The sequence below is a fragment of the Camponotus vicinus genome, unplaced genomic scaffold, assembly GCF_025532165.1.
Source record: "Camponotus vicinus isolate PSW18456_S1 unplaced genomic scaffold, iyCamVici1.0 SCAF_11, whole genome shotgun sequence".
Classification (NCBI taxonomy): domain Eukaryota; kingdom Metazoa; phylum Arthropoda; class Insecta; order Hymenoptera; family Formicidae; genus Camponotus; species Camponotus vicinus.
The window spans coordinates 17224829-17243037 of NW_028141947.1; the positions used below are offsets into that span (position 1 = coordinate 17224829).

The window sequence follows — 18209 nt, forward strand, 5'->3', positions numbered from 1 at the left end:
ATTAATTACTCATTCATTATTAGATTGCATAATAATATACGTGAATCGCAAAATTGAGTGGTTAAATTAACAAGATACATTCGATTCTATTTATTAATGATAAATTTGAAAGTCAAAAGAAGTAGAATATTTCGTATACATTTATTTCGTATTGCACATTCCGTCAGGAAAGGAGGAGGGGATGACAACCGCGTTGTTCGACGCTCGTGACGTAACGCGCCGTTTACATATCGTGACCTTGCTATCATTCATGCGGCGAGACTGCAAGACAGTAGTGATGTGTGAGCCGCTCTGTGCATCGTGTTACTTTCAAAACGCGATTGTTTCCTACCTATGGATATATTATATAATCATGGTAACAATTAACGATTATCAGTCTGCGTAATTAATAAATTCTCATATATGAAGGACGTGGAGCGGCTATTAAGTAACGTGAAGACTATTAATAATATGTATATTTCTCATAGGCTTTTGAAATATTTATGTTCGCAATATAAAATCTAGATTATACGTATATTTTCGGATGATCTATCGCGTCTTTATTCGTCATTAACTCAACTTGCGTATTATTCGGTGTTAGAGTGAAGCGGATATTATTTTTGTGTTTTTTTGGTTACAAAATGTCACGAAACCTAGTTTGGCTCGAATCCAAATTGAACAAAATCGCGACAGGGTAGAGTAAGAGAGTACAGTCGTAATTGATTCCACGTTATTAATGTCTATCAATATATTATAACATAAATTTTCGGTGTTTGCTCATTGTTAAATCTCGCATACTTCAAAAGATTTAGTCAACCTAAATCTATTATATATTCAATTGAATATTTATCTTTTATTTTAATTTGTATATTTATTATTCATTTATATGATGTAATGCAAAATGATAAAATTGCTTTAAAATGCGAACATATATTTTCCGAAGCAATATTATTGCGACGAGTTGCATGTGATTTTGACTGATTTTCGAGTAAATTAAAATTTTTACATTCTTCGATCGCAATGTAAGAAGGTGCGTGTCGCGTGTCAACGACTAATGTCGGGAGTGCCTTATAAAATATTACGCAATCTTGGTATTTTATTAATTAGTGTGAGTATAATAATCGTATTTACGCAAGTGAATGTCAATGCCATCAATGACCTATAAAGGAAATAATCAATAAAAGAGAAGAGTATACCCGGGGTAACATCAGAAGACAGTGGAGCAATTGTCGAGTGAGATTTTATAAATTATTCAATTTATTTATTAAACTAATTTGTTGTGAAATTAAACAGTTTGATTATCTTTGCGGCAACGATTCATTTTTTATAAATATATAGTGATATAAGACAGATTTATATGAAACACTTAATAAAATATTTATATAATATATGATATATAATATATAATATATTTTAATATTAATTAGGATTTCTAAATGTTTAGATTATTTTTATATAAAAATTATATTTTTATCATATTTTTATAATAAAATTTTAGTTTTATCATTTTATAAAAATTTACATTTTACAGAGATTTTTTTCGATAATTATGCAATCTTTTATTAAATATTATTTGAAAAACGTGAATAAAAAGTTAAATAAATTTCGCGCAATATATTTTTAAAATGTTAATTATTTTGGACACTATGTACATAATTTGGAAATATTTATATTTTACAGATAACAACATTGTATATTACAATTCCGCTGTTGCAGATCGCATCGGTGAGTCTTAAATTCATTTTTATTTCATAGCTTCCGAGTATAATAAATTTAAAAAAAAATTACATGTATTTGCAACTCGTAAAGAGACAAGTCGGTTTGAATACACGATCCTCGTTGTTATACATGAATTTACCGCGCGTAAACTTGTTGCAACACACTTTGTTTTTTGGTCATTAAGCAGGTTGATGAGCCGAAAACTTTTTACAATATTAGCATCAATGCTTTAAAAGGGGATGTCAATAGCATAATTTCTGTTATTTTTTAACCTATTGAATCTGTCTATCAGATTCAATCGTATATTATATTCGAGTGGCTATTGTGCGTTGATGCGGTATAATGAATTATTTCATATTCATACAATAGGCGATGAAAACATTATATGTGTATTAATATAATAAAAAAATGAGCTCTTATTTTAAATATGAATTATTATATATACACATTTCAATGAATCATACATTCATTTAGCTTGCATAGAATGGAGTCGATATCCTTCGCGGAAAATTGCTCGGATAAAATATATTTAATTAAAAAAATTTTTTACGTGAAAGCTACAGTGCCAATCTGATCTTGTCGTTAATGGAACAGTATTAAATACTGCTTCCCCATTGCGTGTAATACATTTTCGGATAAATATAGTACGCATACATACAATGTGACGAGTAAATGCAGCCGAATTTTTTGCATAACGGGCGACATATTACAATCTTTGGGGGCATCTGACTGGCGAGATAAATTGAAATTTATCGCTCGAAATGAGGAAATTTTCTGAAAGGGAGAAACGAGAGCAGCGGAAGCCTTTCACGCGCGTAGAAGATATACATGCGCGCGTAAAGGGAGGGGGAGAATGCCGCTGCAACTTTCTTGCGTGCGTCCTGAAAAATACATATTGTGCTCGACGGCGTTTTATAAAAGCCGTGGACGCGCGGCGGGGATATGCGTGACGGCCGGCGGCGCGTTTCAATAATTTTCCCATGGGTATAAATTTCCGCGCACGAAAGCTTTTATTCGCCGGCGACTTCGCTCCACCTTCTTTGAATTTTATTATCTTCCGTTAGTTTCGAAACATGCGACGTGACGCGTTCTCAGACTTTTGTATCGAATCCTCTTTAGAGCGCTAAATGACTAAAAATAAATTCACCGCGCTTTTTTACTTATTTATGGTATTATTCTTAGCACACGGAATGAAAAGCACAGACATTTATTTTAAGACAACCAAGTAAAAGCAATAATTGAAATAATTGAATTAATAATTTTAAGTAATTGAATAAATTGCTATAGATAATCTCGCTATATTTATTTATTTATTTATATAACTATTATATAACAAGAGCGCACTTGCAAAAGTAGATTTTTTATATGATATAAAATATTTATTGTATGACGTTATGAATTTATAACAAACGGCCTTCTTTCTTTTGCTTTCCGAAGGCAAATTATTTTCGGACGATTATTACGCGACTTTATCGATATTCCTCTCGTATTGACAAGGGAAGTTCGGCAAGTCGAAAATTCAAAAAAATCTGAAACTTGGCATAATTTTAGAGTAATATATCCTAATAACGAAACCATTTTTTGTTGGTGCTAAAAAACGGGTTTAGGGGTATAACCAACCGCTAAATCGATTTTTGCGTTCCGAAGCGAATATCATCGAAACGAATACAAAAATATAAAAGATTTCTATGTTCAAACAAATGTTTTATGGTTTTAAATGTACTTTACAATTGCGTACTTGGATTTTTTAAAAATGATAAAAGTTTTCAAAATATTCCCACCACTCAATATTTTTTATATTTTGAAAACATTTTTAAATTATATATATTTTAAAGCTTATGTGTTACGCCAAATTCAACCATCCTACGCCCAGATAAGTAATATTCATGGTTGTGTTTTTTAGCACCAACAAAAAATGGTTTCGTTATTAGGATATATTACTCTAAAATTATGCCAAGTTTCAGATTTTTTAAAATTTTCGACTTGCCTTGTGAAATACAGTGTAAGCACGGCTTGCTACGTAATCGATCGCGACTAGTCGATTTTCCCCCGGAATGCCAATACGAGCGCATTGGACGGCAACGTGCGGTCGTTCCTAATCTCGGGATGCTGAACGAACGCACGTACATCGGTATCTTGTCGGGACAACAACGACAATCCGCTACGGATCTTTGTGTGGACGAGCTTTCCAGAGCGTACACATCGGGTTTACTATCCTACCCCGTGCCGTCTAATGGCTCGGTCTCCAACCTCCCTCGCGTGGAAACTCTGTCCAGAACTCGATGAATTTCGAAACAGTTGGACGTGTCGCGTCGCCGCTCGCTCTTCGACTTGCCGCTAAACTTCAGGACTTCCTCCCCAGTCGCGGTAGTAATTGTCATGCGGTTCTCCTGCAGGAGTCCGCGGCGTTTCGCGTTTTAAGTCATCAAGTGGACAATCCGTTGACGGAATTAATGGATGATGTTGTCGTCTCGAGAAGTGTCATTGCATAAAATTATTCTCTTTAATGTTTAACCGAGCAAATTGGACGGTCTTCCATGTGATCATCGGATTATAATTAATTTATTATAACGATTTATTTAGCGAATCAGTCATCAAGTGAACAATCCGTTGACGAAATTAATGGATGATGTTGCCGTCTCGACAAGTGTCATTGCATAAAATAATTCTCTTTAGTGTTTTAACCGAGCAAATTGGGCGGTTCCCCATATGATAATCGGATTATAATTAATTTATTATAACGATTTATTTGGCGAATTGATTGAAGGATGCGGCGAAATACCAACGTAGCTCTGAGAAGTTGAAATTTCGCGAGATCGTGACTTCTTTTCCAGGCCACTGCGAGAACTTTGCGTGAAACGTGAACGGACTCCATTTGCATTACAGTTTAGAGAGCGGACTTTGTTGATTAATGATCCCGGTACCTACATCTGCTCGCGCATATACAGGTGTTCGTACAGATCATTTCAAAGGTACCGTTCGTGAGCGTGTCAGGCTAGCTTAAGACGCCTTCGTTTCGCTGAATTAATATGTGGGTATTAATTTCTTTTCGACACACCGCCCAACTATTGTTTGAAATTATACGTGCTGTCATCCTCTGATAAATGCGTTTCCATCGTGTAAAACGGCGTAGCTACTGCACGAAACGGATAAATTGCAAACGGCTCGTGTGGGTCAGAAAAAAAATGTCGACTGACACTAATGCGGATTAATCGCCCGGGCAAAAAGATCTCTCGTGCCTGTTGAAAAGAGAAAAAAGTAATGTCTGCATACATTTTGCATTCCTCCTATTGATTACTCGCCGACATTTAAATGTCGTAAAAATCCTAATAAGCGACATCGACGTGTATTAATAAACATTAACGTGTGCGCCTAGAATGTGCTTTCACTATCTTGGTCGTTCGTTCGCGCGATAACAAGGTCTGTTTAACGTTTTTTAGTAAGATGTATCGATCACGAGCGATAAATAATTCCAGGAATCTTTTACGGCGCCTGCTCTTGATACGTGGATTGATATACGCGACCAAATTTCAGATGTTACCTCTACGCGATAAGGCGTTCATGTTCGAAAAGTGCATCTGAATCATCGAGAGGCGGGGGGGATGCTTACTCGACTAACACCGTGTATCATTTCTCGCGACAGGGACCTTTAGAGAGAGTTATAAAGATAAACCGTAGATATAAAGATAGAGAGAGAGAGAGAGAATTTTAGTCTCTCTTGTTTATTACTCACCGTGAGAGAGAAGAAGGAGGGAATGGGCCGCCGTTAACGCGACAAAGAAATCCGTCTTAGATTCCACGGTCGATTGCAACCGCGGCTCCCGCGAGATAACGTTATAGGCCAACGTCGGAGGTATAATTACGATGATTTATCGATTGGCATACGAGCCATTCGTACCACGAGTCGAGCACGACGTGCGGGATGTCCCGTATTAATCATAGAACACAAAAGCTCCTACAACTTTGCGAAAGAGTTTACCTGAAGCGCCGGAGGCGACTCGATGGCAAAACTTGCTTGTAGCTTTGTTTTCCCGACTCCAATTGTTGCCACGGCGAGGAGACGACTTTCTGTATCCTCTTGCAATATTTTCCATATAATTTTGCCTCTTGATTGTAGATATTTGTTTCTTGAAATTAGTCAACACACGTTCAGTACACATGGAATACGCCCGAGCTTCCGATCCTTCGTGTCGTTTAACTCGAAAATTTTCGCGATTATGCATCAACCTGGAATGTAAAACAAATATTTTATTATAAAAATTATACGAAAGTTTTAATAAAAAAATATAAAAAAGATCTGTGTGGATGAGCAAATTTTACGGAATAATTCATTACTTTTATATACACGTGAAATTTTTTTCATCGCGTCGCTCAGTCACGTAATGCGAAATCCGCGATGTCGGGCATGTCGAGAATTTTTGATGGTAAAAAACACAGAATTATACCGGTAACACGGCATATATTTCGCGGATTATCCATGCACGCGGAGATATCCGATCAGGTCGATAAAGTTTCCAATCGCGGGCCGTTATACGATCCGCCTTTCGTCACGATCGTCGTGTAGCCCGAATTAAATCGAATTCGCCGCTCGTGGCATCGTAAAGTCTGGTCTAGGTAGGCTTCGTTTTGCTTACGATGAATAGCAGAAACAACATTCGAGCACGACGACCATAAAAGGATCGATCTTTTCACCTCTGGCTGGGTCGGTCGGTCGATTGCGTGTAAAGATTATTCGACTTCCTCCTTGAAAGTTTGACGTCACAGCAATGGCAAATAATAGAACGATACTGAAATATTTAACGTGGTAACATTACATTAATCGTGTCTTTTCTTTTTATCTTCGACAAATACATCTATATTACGAAGCATTTAATATAAAAATGTTTTTTTATGTATTTACAATTTTATTTAAGAATTGATATCCCACTTGACTAGGAAAAAATTATCACATCTTTTTTATGCATAAGTGCAGAGCGATATATTTTATAGAAAGAGGGGGAGATTAGAACAATGATCTTGATACGAATCTCCCTATTCTAATTATGGGAGCGTTCTAATTATCGTAGAATCTATTCATTCTACGATTGTCGTACGATATCTTTGGAATATTTAGGCATGACGAATTGCCCGAGATTTGATGTATTACTTGGAGGTCGTGTGATACGGTGATACCAAGGGAAGCGCGTAGCAGGTAGAGAATTCACGATCTCTTCGATGTTGGAAGAGTTTCGGGTAGTTCTCAATCTCGAGATAGCGATCGTAGTTCGAGAGCTATAGATCGTCTAATCGGTTGCTTCTGCAACCTTGTAGCTCAGGCACCGGCAATATCGACGCCCCGCGTAACGTAAGGTATCGAGGCGTCTATTTATCAGACCGTGCTCCAACTTTGTTAGGCAACAACAACGCTGGATATCAAAGGAAGGAGCAGCCGATCGAGGTAGGAAGGAGGAGAAGAAGGAGAGTGGAAGAGGAGAAGAGAGATAGATAGATACGAGCGAGAAGGAAGACCGAATCCAGATTGCGTCGAACGGAATTACCGGCTACCGAGTATTTTAATTATCGGAGCGAAAACGGTCCGGACGATAATTTCCTTCGTTAAGGTCTTTCCTCCGCTCCCGAGGAGAAACGTTCTTTAATTTCCGCGGGGAACGAACGGGGAGAGGGTAACTTTGCGATCGACGAAAGCGCTTCTCGCCCCGGATGACAGTAGGAGGAAACGTCTGTTGAACAGCTGATGTATATCGGAATCCTCCTCTCTAGTTTCGTTTTTGTTGGCGCGATATCTAAAAGTGCCTGTTCGAAGTCGATCGCGAGTGCCGGACGAGCTGAAGGTAACGCCGAGTGTAGCGCTCTGAATGTAGCGCCGAGGTTAGCGCTCTGAATGTAGCGCCGAGTTATAACAGCCCGCGTCGCGTCACATCGCGTCCCGCTAGTGACAAACGAGTCTCGACGGCGGTAGGTCATTAATGCTAGTCTCGCCGGCGAAGAAGACGCATAATTAGCCGCGAGTCGTGTCGCATTGTTAAACGGAAGAAGGAAGGTCACTCCTTTGCCACGTACTTTTCAAAGGAGTAACCGTTTCTCCTCGCGGGTTGAGCTAGGACTCGTTTCGCGCGCTCTCGAATTCGACGTTGTTTACGGACGTCGACGCGTTATCTCGGAAGACAGGCTGAAGAAAGGAGCAGCGAAATAAAGCGGAGTGCGACGTATACAACGTCAAATGGAATCGTCGTCTCTATTTTTGTCCGCGAAGCAGATTTCATCCGCGAGTGCGTGAACTTGCACCTAACCTAATCGCGTAAGTGCAACGCAGAAGGAAATAGACTGGTGACGGCGTAACGAGTTCGTTACATTGATTGTGTCCGCGCTTTTGTCACTCTGACGTTTTTCATCGTCGCGACAGTGTCGTAACTATTCGCGCCTACTGGAAGAAGAGAGAGAGAGAGAGAAAAAGCGATTAAAGAGAAAGAGAAGAAGAATACACACGTTTGTGCGACGCGTTGTAGGACGAGAGAGTGGTAAATACTGACGTCGTCGACGGCGATCGTATAATGGAAATTTATTGAGAGAACGGGAGAGAAAGAGAAGAAGAGAGAAAAAGACAAGACCACCGTATACGATTCTGTCTCCAGACTCCGGTTATGACGTGACGAGAGGAAAAGTTGTAGTCGGCGAATGTGTGTTGCGTGTTCCCGAGCGAAGATACCATGAGGTCGTTACGAGTAATGGTCCTGCTGCTCTCCTGCTGCATCATCGGTAAGTCGATCATTCTGTTGTTTATTGCCGATCGATCGACGACGGATCGATCGTACCTTATCGCGGCCAAACGACGGCAAACCCGTCGTCGCTCCGGCGTTTTGTTCGTTGCCGAACGATGCCGTTGAGAGATTGCTTCTTCGTTCCATTACTGCGAGATTAATTGAATCGGTTATCTGGAAACGATAACACGCAGTGAAAATTAAATTTTACGCGCCGCAAGAAAACGGTTCATTCCGAGATGAATAGAAAAACTTGGATACTTCGCGGTTCTACGCGCGAGTGAAATATTGCCGATCGCGTTTAATATATCTCGAATCGTCACGAGGATTGTTTGGAAATGTTTTCCAAGTATGCGTGCGTCTGTGTATATATTCTGGAAACTATATCAGATATTCATATATTCTCCATTCAGTTATAATATAAACATCGTATTCCGAAGCGGTTGACTTTTGCTCTTTACCTCTTAGAAGACTGCTCGCGCGAGCGAATAAATTAAATAAACAGGTATCGCTGTACATGTTTGCAACGACGATACGTGGATGCGGTTTTTCTGGGCAAAGACGGACCCACCGGGCAAGATTAATTGCGCGTTTGCAGTGTATCGCGACCGCGAATGCTTTTTAAAAAATTAACCCGTGATTTATGTGCTACGCTCCGCCGATCTCTCGAGTGTCACAATCCTTTTATGGTTTTTCCACCGTCTCGTCGCGTACACTTTCTTGCCGATGAAACGAAACTCGAGAAATCTGTCAATCCTTTATGAGGGGTTCATTTCTACTTCTTACGCGAGCTGCACTCGCGTAACTTTTTCGTTGTTATTTATAAATTGCAAATTTCTTCACGAGTGACGATTCGCTTCATACATTATCGTTATTCGTGGATGAAACATGTTTTCATCTCGCAAGCGAGTACATCGGCGTTATTTGCACACTTCTCAATTCGCGATTATGTCAGTTATACTAGTCGTTATTCGGTTTTACGACCATAATTTCCTCGATGCAACGGGATATAACTGAAAAAGTACCGCGCACTCGAAGCATTATATCGTATCATGTTGTTCAATTTTAACTTTATTAAGTGGCGCTGCTGAAGAGAGAAAGAGAGAGAGAGAGAGAGAAGCGGAAAGTTAATTTAATTTTTTTTACGATCGAAGGACATGGCCAAACGAATAATGTCGAGTTAATATTAAATTCACGACAACATCGCAGAGAAAAAATATAATATAATTGAATAAAACGTAAAAGGGACAAACAAATCCTTTGCGCGGGATAATCGCGAATATGTATCGAAAAGTAGGTCAGACGAGGAGGAAACGCGCAGTCGATAAAAATCTCATCGTTTTTAAAATAAGCAGAAACATATGACTGATGACAAAAGTCACCCTAGCTCGCTCCGCGTAATGACTACGTGACGCGAATTTCTCTCTCGTTACTCGCTTCTATATCGTAACTATCAACTCGGATAAAATGGGTCACGATGATCCAAACGGAATACAATCGTAACGAACGTTATACGAACTCTGTCTCTTGTCTCTTCTTTCGACCTCGCCGCTGTTTTTCTTAGTCGAATTACATCCATACATAGTTTCGTTGTTACGCGCGAAACTTGGTCGCGCGACAAAAGAAGAGGAGCTCGCGCGCGACGAAAGACGTATAAAATTCATTCGTTCGAGTCTGTCCTTTGTTGCTTCTTCGTGTTACGGTCCTGCGCGCAATATCGGCCGATTCGATCGGATCTAAAAGAAGGAGAGAAAAAAACGAGGAGACGAACGCCGATCGGTTGGAGCACCAGGAAGAGAAGCAGCGCGGGCTTCGAAGTACGAACCGAAATACCGTGCGAGTACGTCGCTAATTAACAGCTCGAAGCATTCGGAGCCTTCTCTCTCTTTTTCTCTCTTCTCTTATTAGTTGCGCGTGTGTGTGTCGTATCGACTCTCGGCGTCGAATGCATCGATGACTGGTTTTCGCGTCGAAGCACCGAGGGGAGAGGAGGGAGGGCGAGAAAGAGAGAAAAAAAAGGATACTAAAAAGCATCTTTTGGCAAACGCGTTTCTCACTCGCCGGGCGAGCGCTATTTAACCGCTCTTTGAGGCCTTTCTGCATTTGCTTAAAAGGAAAGTTCCCGTCGAGAGAAATACGTTAACTCCGCGACTCGTTAAATACGGCCAAGGTCCGCCCGGGTAGAAAGATGCATGCATGCTTTTTGCCCTCTTTCAATATCAAGCGTGCATACGGAGAGAGAAAAAATGAATATTCCGATAACATACATGGCAGGTGACACAGATTTAATATTTTTTTTAGCGCGAAATACACGAGAGGATATAAATTAACAAGACTTATATAACGCATCGGAGAGGTGCGCGATGTATATTTTTATTATATTTGCGACTTGCGTCACGTGTGTCGCGATACTCGTTTAAAATCGCGACACGTGTACGTGTTATTTTTAATTTTTTCACTCCGCGTTGGCATATTCACACGCGATTTGCATCGCGTCCCGTTTCTCGAATTCGCCGTCATTCCGCTTTCGCGGAATCCGCGATGCAACGAACATGCTAATACTACACAGCACTGACTCTGGCATTTCTTTTGTCTCTCGTCCAATCCCCCCGAGCGTAATAGCCGTCCACCTCCGCGCTCGTCCGTGAAAACGGAGCCGATGCGACGCGTAGAACGGGAACAAAGTCCTCCGGTGTACGATGACGTATAAAACAGAACGGAACGGAATGGAACGCCGAGCGAGCGGGCGCGATCTCGGATTTCGCTTTCGTTCGCAGAAGCCCGCGAGATGGAAACGGGAGGAGATCGCTAGAGGAAACGCTGAGATGCCTGGGTTTAATCAGGGAACGACGCTTGAAATCTCTCGAGTGATTTTCTCCGTCTTTCGCGTCGTAAACAGAGTCGCAGACTCTGGAATCCTCTCGATACATCGTCGTTTCGCGCCCTTCGCGCGACACTTTTTCGAATTAGACTCGCTCGTACGATCGGGACGATAAGCGAAAGCTCCGACCGGTTTCGCTCTTGATGATCATCGCGAAGAAACGATCGTCCGATAACGCGTTTTACTCGGGACGTATCGTTCGAGGACGAGAGTAAAATGACGATCGTTGCGCCTTTTTATTTACGTCAGCCGCGTCGTTCGGCGATTCATCCGTCAAAAATGTAAATTCGTTGCAATCTCGCAGACTCTGCTAATGAAACGTTTCAATGAACGTCCAAGCGTATCGTTCTTTATTTATCCAGTCTCTCTCCTTCTCTCTCGCTCTCGTCGGGACTACTTCATTAGGCGCACATATATATACGCGTCTGCGCGAAAGTAATGCGTGGCACGTTGGAGTAACGTTGAAACAACGTAACGAAACGCGAGAATAATCCGAGGTAATGTATGCATAAACGCCGGAATAACATGTAAATTGCGAGGCACGAAACGCGCGCGGCATCTTGGCGCATCGAGCAAACTTAAATACATACATTGCTGCATCGCGCCGTCACGCTAAATACATCTGGTAGTTACAGATGCGCTTTAAGCTGCGAAAACCTCGGGAATGCTAAATGCGTTCGCCGTATTATCTTTTCTGTCTCGTTGAACGGCTCGCTTCGGGATAAGTCCGAATTATGAACGCGGAGTATTCGTGAAAGTTGTTAAATCGCTTCCGAAAATCAATACGTTGCAAAACCGCTCGTAAACCTCGGCGGGGGGACCCCTTTCGAGGGGACACGCTGGCTCTTAAAAGACGCCTCGTTCTTTTCGCATCGTGCGTAGAGGACATTTCTCGTCTCGCGTAAACGTGTAAACGCGAAACGTGTTATTATCTGCCGTGTAGAAGAAGGTGTAGCGTCAGTCTGGGAAATAATAATCGCGTCATTTCATTTCGTAGAGATCGCGACTAGAGATTGTCGGGAGGGACGGGCGAGAGGAATCCGGATCGTGACCGGCGACTCGCACACGCGTATCATAATTCAGGTATGGCGAAACTTTCGTGGCGTGTCCGCGCGGATTGCCCGTGTCGGGGCCGTGAATCAATTTACGATGAGAATAAAAGGATATCGCGCGACGGGGGGTGATGGTGGTAGCGGTGATGGGACTGGGGTGGGGGAGGGGGAAGAAGAATGGACACGAGTGATAGCGGTGGACGACCGTTGCTGGCTGCAGAAACGTGCCGAGTCGATCCGCTTCTCTCGAGAGGCGCTAAAACTTTCTCGAGTGAAGTATACGGAGCAGGAGGACCGTAGCTCGTGAGAAATCGCGGAAAATCGCGTAAGGAGAAAAGTTCGATGGCGATTCCGTTATGAATGAATTTCCCGCTGCCCGCTGATATTCTCGAGCGAGTTGTTTCTTTCGCGAAAAGTCGCGATATTCCGCTCGATTTGCAGCCATTTTCGACGATTCCTCTCGCGCTACTTGACAAACGGATGTGCGTTTTTTTTTTCTCACATCCAGAAATACTTGCGCTTGTTACGATAACTTGGTACAGATAAGGTATACTTATCCGATGAAATATATTTTACATTTTTTAGTTGGCGCAAAAAGAATGGCGAGGCAAAAAATTTTGTATTCCAGAGCGAAATATTTTTATCTCTGTTTATCTGTTCCTTCGGTTGCTGGAATTTGCTTTTTCGCCTTTTTCTCTCACTCACAACTTTAATTATACTTAAAAATAGATTTTATTAAAAAAGATCACGCGTATGCTGTGCGATTCAAATAACATATACATAACGAAATCGATTTTAAAAATACACGGGTATTTAAATTTAATACGACTGGTCGATATCAATAAATGGAATCGTTAAATTATCGTATTAAGAGATCTGGAAATAAATTTAGTATGTACAAAAAAATTATGTCCGAAGTGAAGCTAATTAAGCGTGATGCAAAAGAATCGAATCAATTACGTATATATACCACGCTTATTTACGCGAACGTTCGAATACTGCTCAATCTATAGCGAATATACGACACGTTCTTAATGTGCTATCGCATCGGAAGGCAGGGAGTTACGCTCGTATATCCAAGTTGCCAGTTGCTCTCGTTGTCAAGTGTGATACGGTAATTAGCGGATAAGCGCGAATCGGATTAATGCGCGTTGCATTTATACAATGGCGAATCTTGGTCGAACTCGGTATCTTAATAGCTTCGAGTGTCGGGCGCAGTATTAGTATGAAGTTTCGTGTACCGGAGTGCATGCTGTTGCATTATGTTCGCGAAGCCGTTTAATTGTCGTGGTTTCGAGTTTCTCTGTTCGTGATGCGAAATAAAGCAACGGCACGATCGAACATTCACAACGTGTGCATAAAACATCGTCACGCAATATTCTGATAATACAATATATAACGCGCGTGTTATTGATTCCACCAGTACCATTGCGGGGCGCGCCAATTTATTACGAACGCTCTACAATAATTATCCCTTTGCCTCTGTAAATTATCTCGTACAAAGGAGCTATTTTAAGGTTGAAGGTTTTTATTTTTTTTTTATTTTTTTAGTTGGATAAAAAAATTGTATTGTAATATTTAGAAAGAATTTTTCAGCTTTATAAATAATGCAGTGTTTTGTAAATCTCGCTACAAAATGCATTTTTGTTGAAATATTCGACGAGTGAGTATTCTACCATCGCTTTGAAATACGCGTATACATTTCGCGCATTATATACATTTCACGAGGCACGGATTACAGTTTAATACCTTAAAAACCTTACAAGCTATAGTTATGAAGCGTTGCAAATTCGTTTATGTCAGCCAACGCGATGCTTTAATAATTACTTGCAAGTGCGAGCATGTTTTTCACATGCAGGTCCGGTTGCACCGGCTTGAGCTGATATATGCAAACATAAATGCCATTTTTTTAATCCAACTCATGATGACATAAGATGTGCACTTATATTTATGATTATAATAAATATATTGCGTGATCGCTAATATATTACTGAATATAATATTATAACGTATTTATATTTATTATAAAGAAACGTCAATACTTTACAAAATAGCTGGATTTTACTATATTTTACTGTTACTGTACATTGTATTTCACTGTCATGTACATTGAAAAGAAAACAAAAACTGCCACATAAAAACTGAATGATTCAACATTCAGTGGAAATCCCTGAAACACGTACAGGAATCCGAATTTTGCATTACAATAGGTTCTGTGTAACGCGTGACTAATTTCAATGCCACAAAAATATATGCAAGATGTATATTTGCTATTTTCATAAATTGGAAAATTACTTCACAATGAGACAATAATTTTTTCGATATAAATAATTATTTTAATAATTATTTATCTCTTTAATGTTCAAATGACATTCAAATGTGCGCTTGATAAAATCGCGTTTATTCTTGCCGTATAATTATAAGTAAACGTGTTACGATATAAGTAACATATGTGTACGCGAATACTCGTGAAAAACAATGTGAACCACAATTCTTGAAAGAGACAATTTCGCGCGTTGCGTCTATTTCATTTGCCTGTGAACGAAATCTGTCTCTGATTTTTACGCCAGCTGCGTTTAAAAGCGCCATTCGGGTCCGATTTGCAATTCTACGAGGAATTTGCGATCGGCGGTTATCGTCCTGGGGAAGGCCACGAGAAATAGCCGAGTTTCTCGAGTTGATTTCTGACGAGCGTGCGAGAGAGACGCACTTTCACGCTTGTGCGCGACGCAACGCGTTAGTCGCGTGCGATTGAGTAACTCAATCAGCGTTAAATCGTCGAGGAGAACCGGCAGATCGTATCTCTTAATTAAGCGGCCATAAAAATTGTCGGCGCGCCGAGTCACAGATTTCGTGCGAACGGAACGCGCGAACGACGCGCGTTACGTAACGTCCTCGCGAGCGCGTACGGTGCATTTTAAGTGCCTCGACTGCTCGCGTCGCTTTTAAATTCTCGCGACGCCGCGTGTTCTCTTCATTATATCGGCTCCGCGGTTACGTAGATTCGGTCGCATGCGACGGGAATGTACGATCGCACGTATGAAATCTCGAAGGAGACACATGTGTGTTCCAAATGGATCGAACGCTTCTATTCAGTGCCTCTATTCAGCATCTGTCAAGAATATTGAATACCGCTTGAAATGTTTGTTTCTGATAAATGAAATTTTTAATAATATTATTTATCCCACGCTATCATACGACGTTTAATTTATAAATTTCTGTAATATTATTTATAATATGTATTTCCGTAATATTATTTTGTTTTTTAATTACTTTATTAAATATGTTATTTATACACAATATGAACTGAAAAATTAATATCAAATAATGGAGATAAGCCAAAGTATCAATGATGTTTGCGTTATCGAAAATTAAGGGATTTTTAATAAATTGAGCTTGTGTGAAACAAATATCTAACTAACTCTAGTTTTAGTTAATTATAATTATAATTATATATGATCTGATCTTAGAGATTTCAATCAAAGATTATCATTTAATCGACATTTAATATCGACAATCGGAAAGAAGCTGCAACAGCTGTAGCTCTCAATTCCTCAAAAAATCCGTGGTTAAGGGAAACTGCCATAGTTTGAATTAGTTTTCGCCCAACTAACAAATGTCGCTTCCTGCGCAATAGCAATGCAAATCTGCAGATGGTTTTAATTATCCGAATACATGTCATCGGACGAACGTGTCTCCGATCGAAGGTGGAGAGGCAGCTGCGTCGGTTGCATTTAATTCTCATACGAAGCCGTATAACTTCATCGTTTGCGAAAATCTTGTCATCCTCTTTCCTCTCCCTCTCCTTCTCGTACGTGTGTCACGTGAGCGCGTTTATTCCACGCTTAAAACGAACGTCAGCAGGCGCGTCCATTAAATCTTGACCTGCTTGTTAGGGCGACTGTTGCTGCTGCTGTTGCTGTTGCTGCTGCTGCCACTGTTGCTGCGACGCTCGTGCTCACGCAAGCTCGTTGACTGTAACATGCCGCGAAAATTGTGTTTCGTACATATCCTTTTACGAGTTTATAAATGCGGGATATGCAGAGAGACGGAGTTTGCGCTGTCGCGCCTGTGCATGACTTAAATTGACCGAGTTTGCTCGCCCTGCACGATTGCAAAGCGGTACCCGTGACTTCAATATAGATAGCGATTTTTTTTAATACACGCTTTTAGTTTGCGCTTTTAAGCTGCAGGCGTTTAGGAAGAAATATGCGGTTAACCTGGCAATATAATAGCAAACATGTATTTCGGACGTCTAGGAAGAATCTTATCCGACCAAACTTTGATATACGAGAATCCAAACTCCATATTATATAATACATAAGAATATACATGTCGAAAAGTTTTAAGATAAAAGTATTTTAATGTAAAATTTTTAATATAAATATAATTGAAAGTAAATATTTTAATAAATATATAATTTTAATATGTATTTAATTTTAATATGTAATTTTAATAAATTTTAATATATAATTTTAATATGTATTTAATTTTAATATGTAATTTTAATAAACTTTATATGACTTTTTTTTAAAACATGTTTCAAAAGCTTCGGATTCTCTTTATAAATTATACAAGTTTATAATATAAATTTTCATACAAATTTTGTAAAGGGAAAGTCGAAGTACTCTTTACACGCAATCGCGACTATTAAAAGAATAGAGAAAGCCTTGAAAGAGGACACTTGGTGGAATTTCAATGACCAATCCTTTCGTAAAGAGACCAATTGCAAATCGGTTGGCATTCGATCGACCTTTTCATTCGCGATTAGCTAGCTACGCTTGATTTACATTACTATAAAATTGAGCCGTCTACTACTAGCCAGTAGTAAAGGGTTAAATTTCAACTGCGTAACGTACGGCGCGATTGTCCACGTGTATCGCCGGGCCGTTCATTTTTACGGGCGATTGATACGATTTTACGATCTTCTTTAATCTCTATCCGGAGAGATATATAAAGTTTCGAATAGGCAATTGCGGGACACTTCGGAGTTTCTCGGATACATGTATTACTCACGACTCTCGGAAACTTTGAAAGCGGTCACGTATGCATGGACGGGCGCTATGCATATACGAGTCGCAGGACGGTCGGTTTTATTGCGAACAGTCGACGGAAGATAAAAGACTACTGAGCGGGGGAAGGAGGGGGAGGAGGAAATGCGAAAAGTTTCGCGCGATGTCGAGGCACGTTGTGACAAAGAAAAAAAAGAGATATAATCGCGAACATTATTCGAGTATATATTCCATCGGCGTTTCTGCCGATCTTTGGACGAAACGACCTTATTCGGCGCAATAAAATCGTCCGAGCGAGAGCTCGAATCAGCCTCGTAATTCTCGGCTTCCGTCGCGTTCCGTCAAAACGGTCGCGGTTGAGCCCTCGAGATTACACGAGTCGTTTGTTTGGAGAACAATGTAATACTAGGTTTACGTCTGCCTGACGTTTATTGCATAGTACTGGTGTCTGGCGAGAGCACGTATAGTGTGGATGTAATATAATATCCCAAAGAGAAATTCTTTAGCGTTTATATTCACTTTCTTGCCGAGATCCGACACACAAGTAATGCAATAATAATGCGAATCGTAACCCCCCCTCTACGTTTCATCAATTTAATTTATACTCACGTCTTATTGAAATTGTTGAATATTAAATATTTAATTTTGAATATTTTGCTCCTAGATGTATGTCTCGGTTTCGAAATAAACGTTTGCGTTATAAGAAGAAAGGATATGTCGCGCTTCATATTTAATATATCATTGGGTTGGGTTTTGATAAAAGTAATTTTATTCCACTATAAGATTAATTCCACGACGCATGGCACGA

General features: G+C 40.1%; 1 protein-coding gene across 5 annotated transcripts in view; it reads left to right on the plus strand.

Moving 5' to 3' along the window:
• Cmpy (crimpy) overlaps nt 1–18209 on the plus strand; it is a 251460-nt gene that overhangs the window by 92684 nt on the left and 140567 nt on the right. For 4 of the 5 annotated variants that reach the window (XM_083081385.1, XM_083081387.1, XM_083081384.1 and 1 more), the window contains one exon: nt 1660–1704. The exons of the other annotated variant lie outside the window; for it this stretch is intronic. In XM_083081385.1, the coding sequence (XP_082937511.1) occupies nt 1660–1704 (45 nt within the window). The remainder of the gene's footprint in view (nt 1–1659; nt 1705–18209) is intronic. 5 annotated transcript variants of the gene reach the window in all.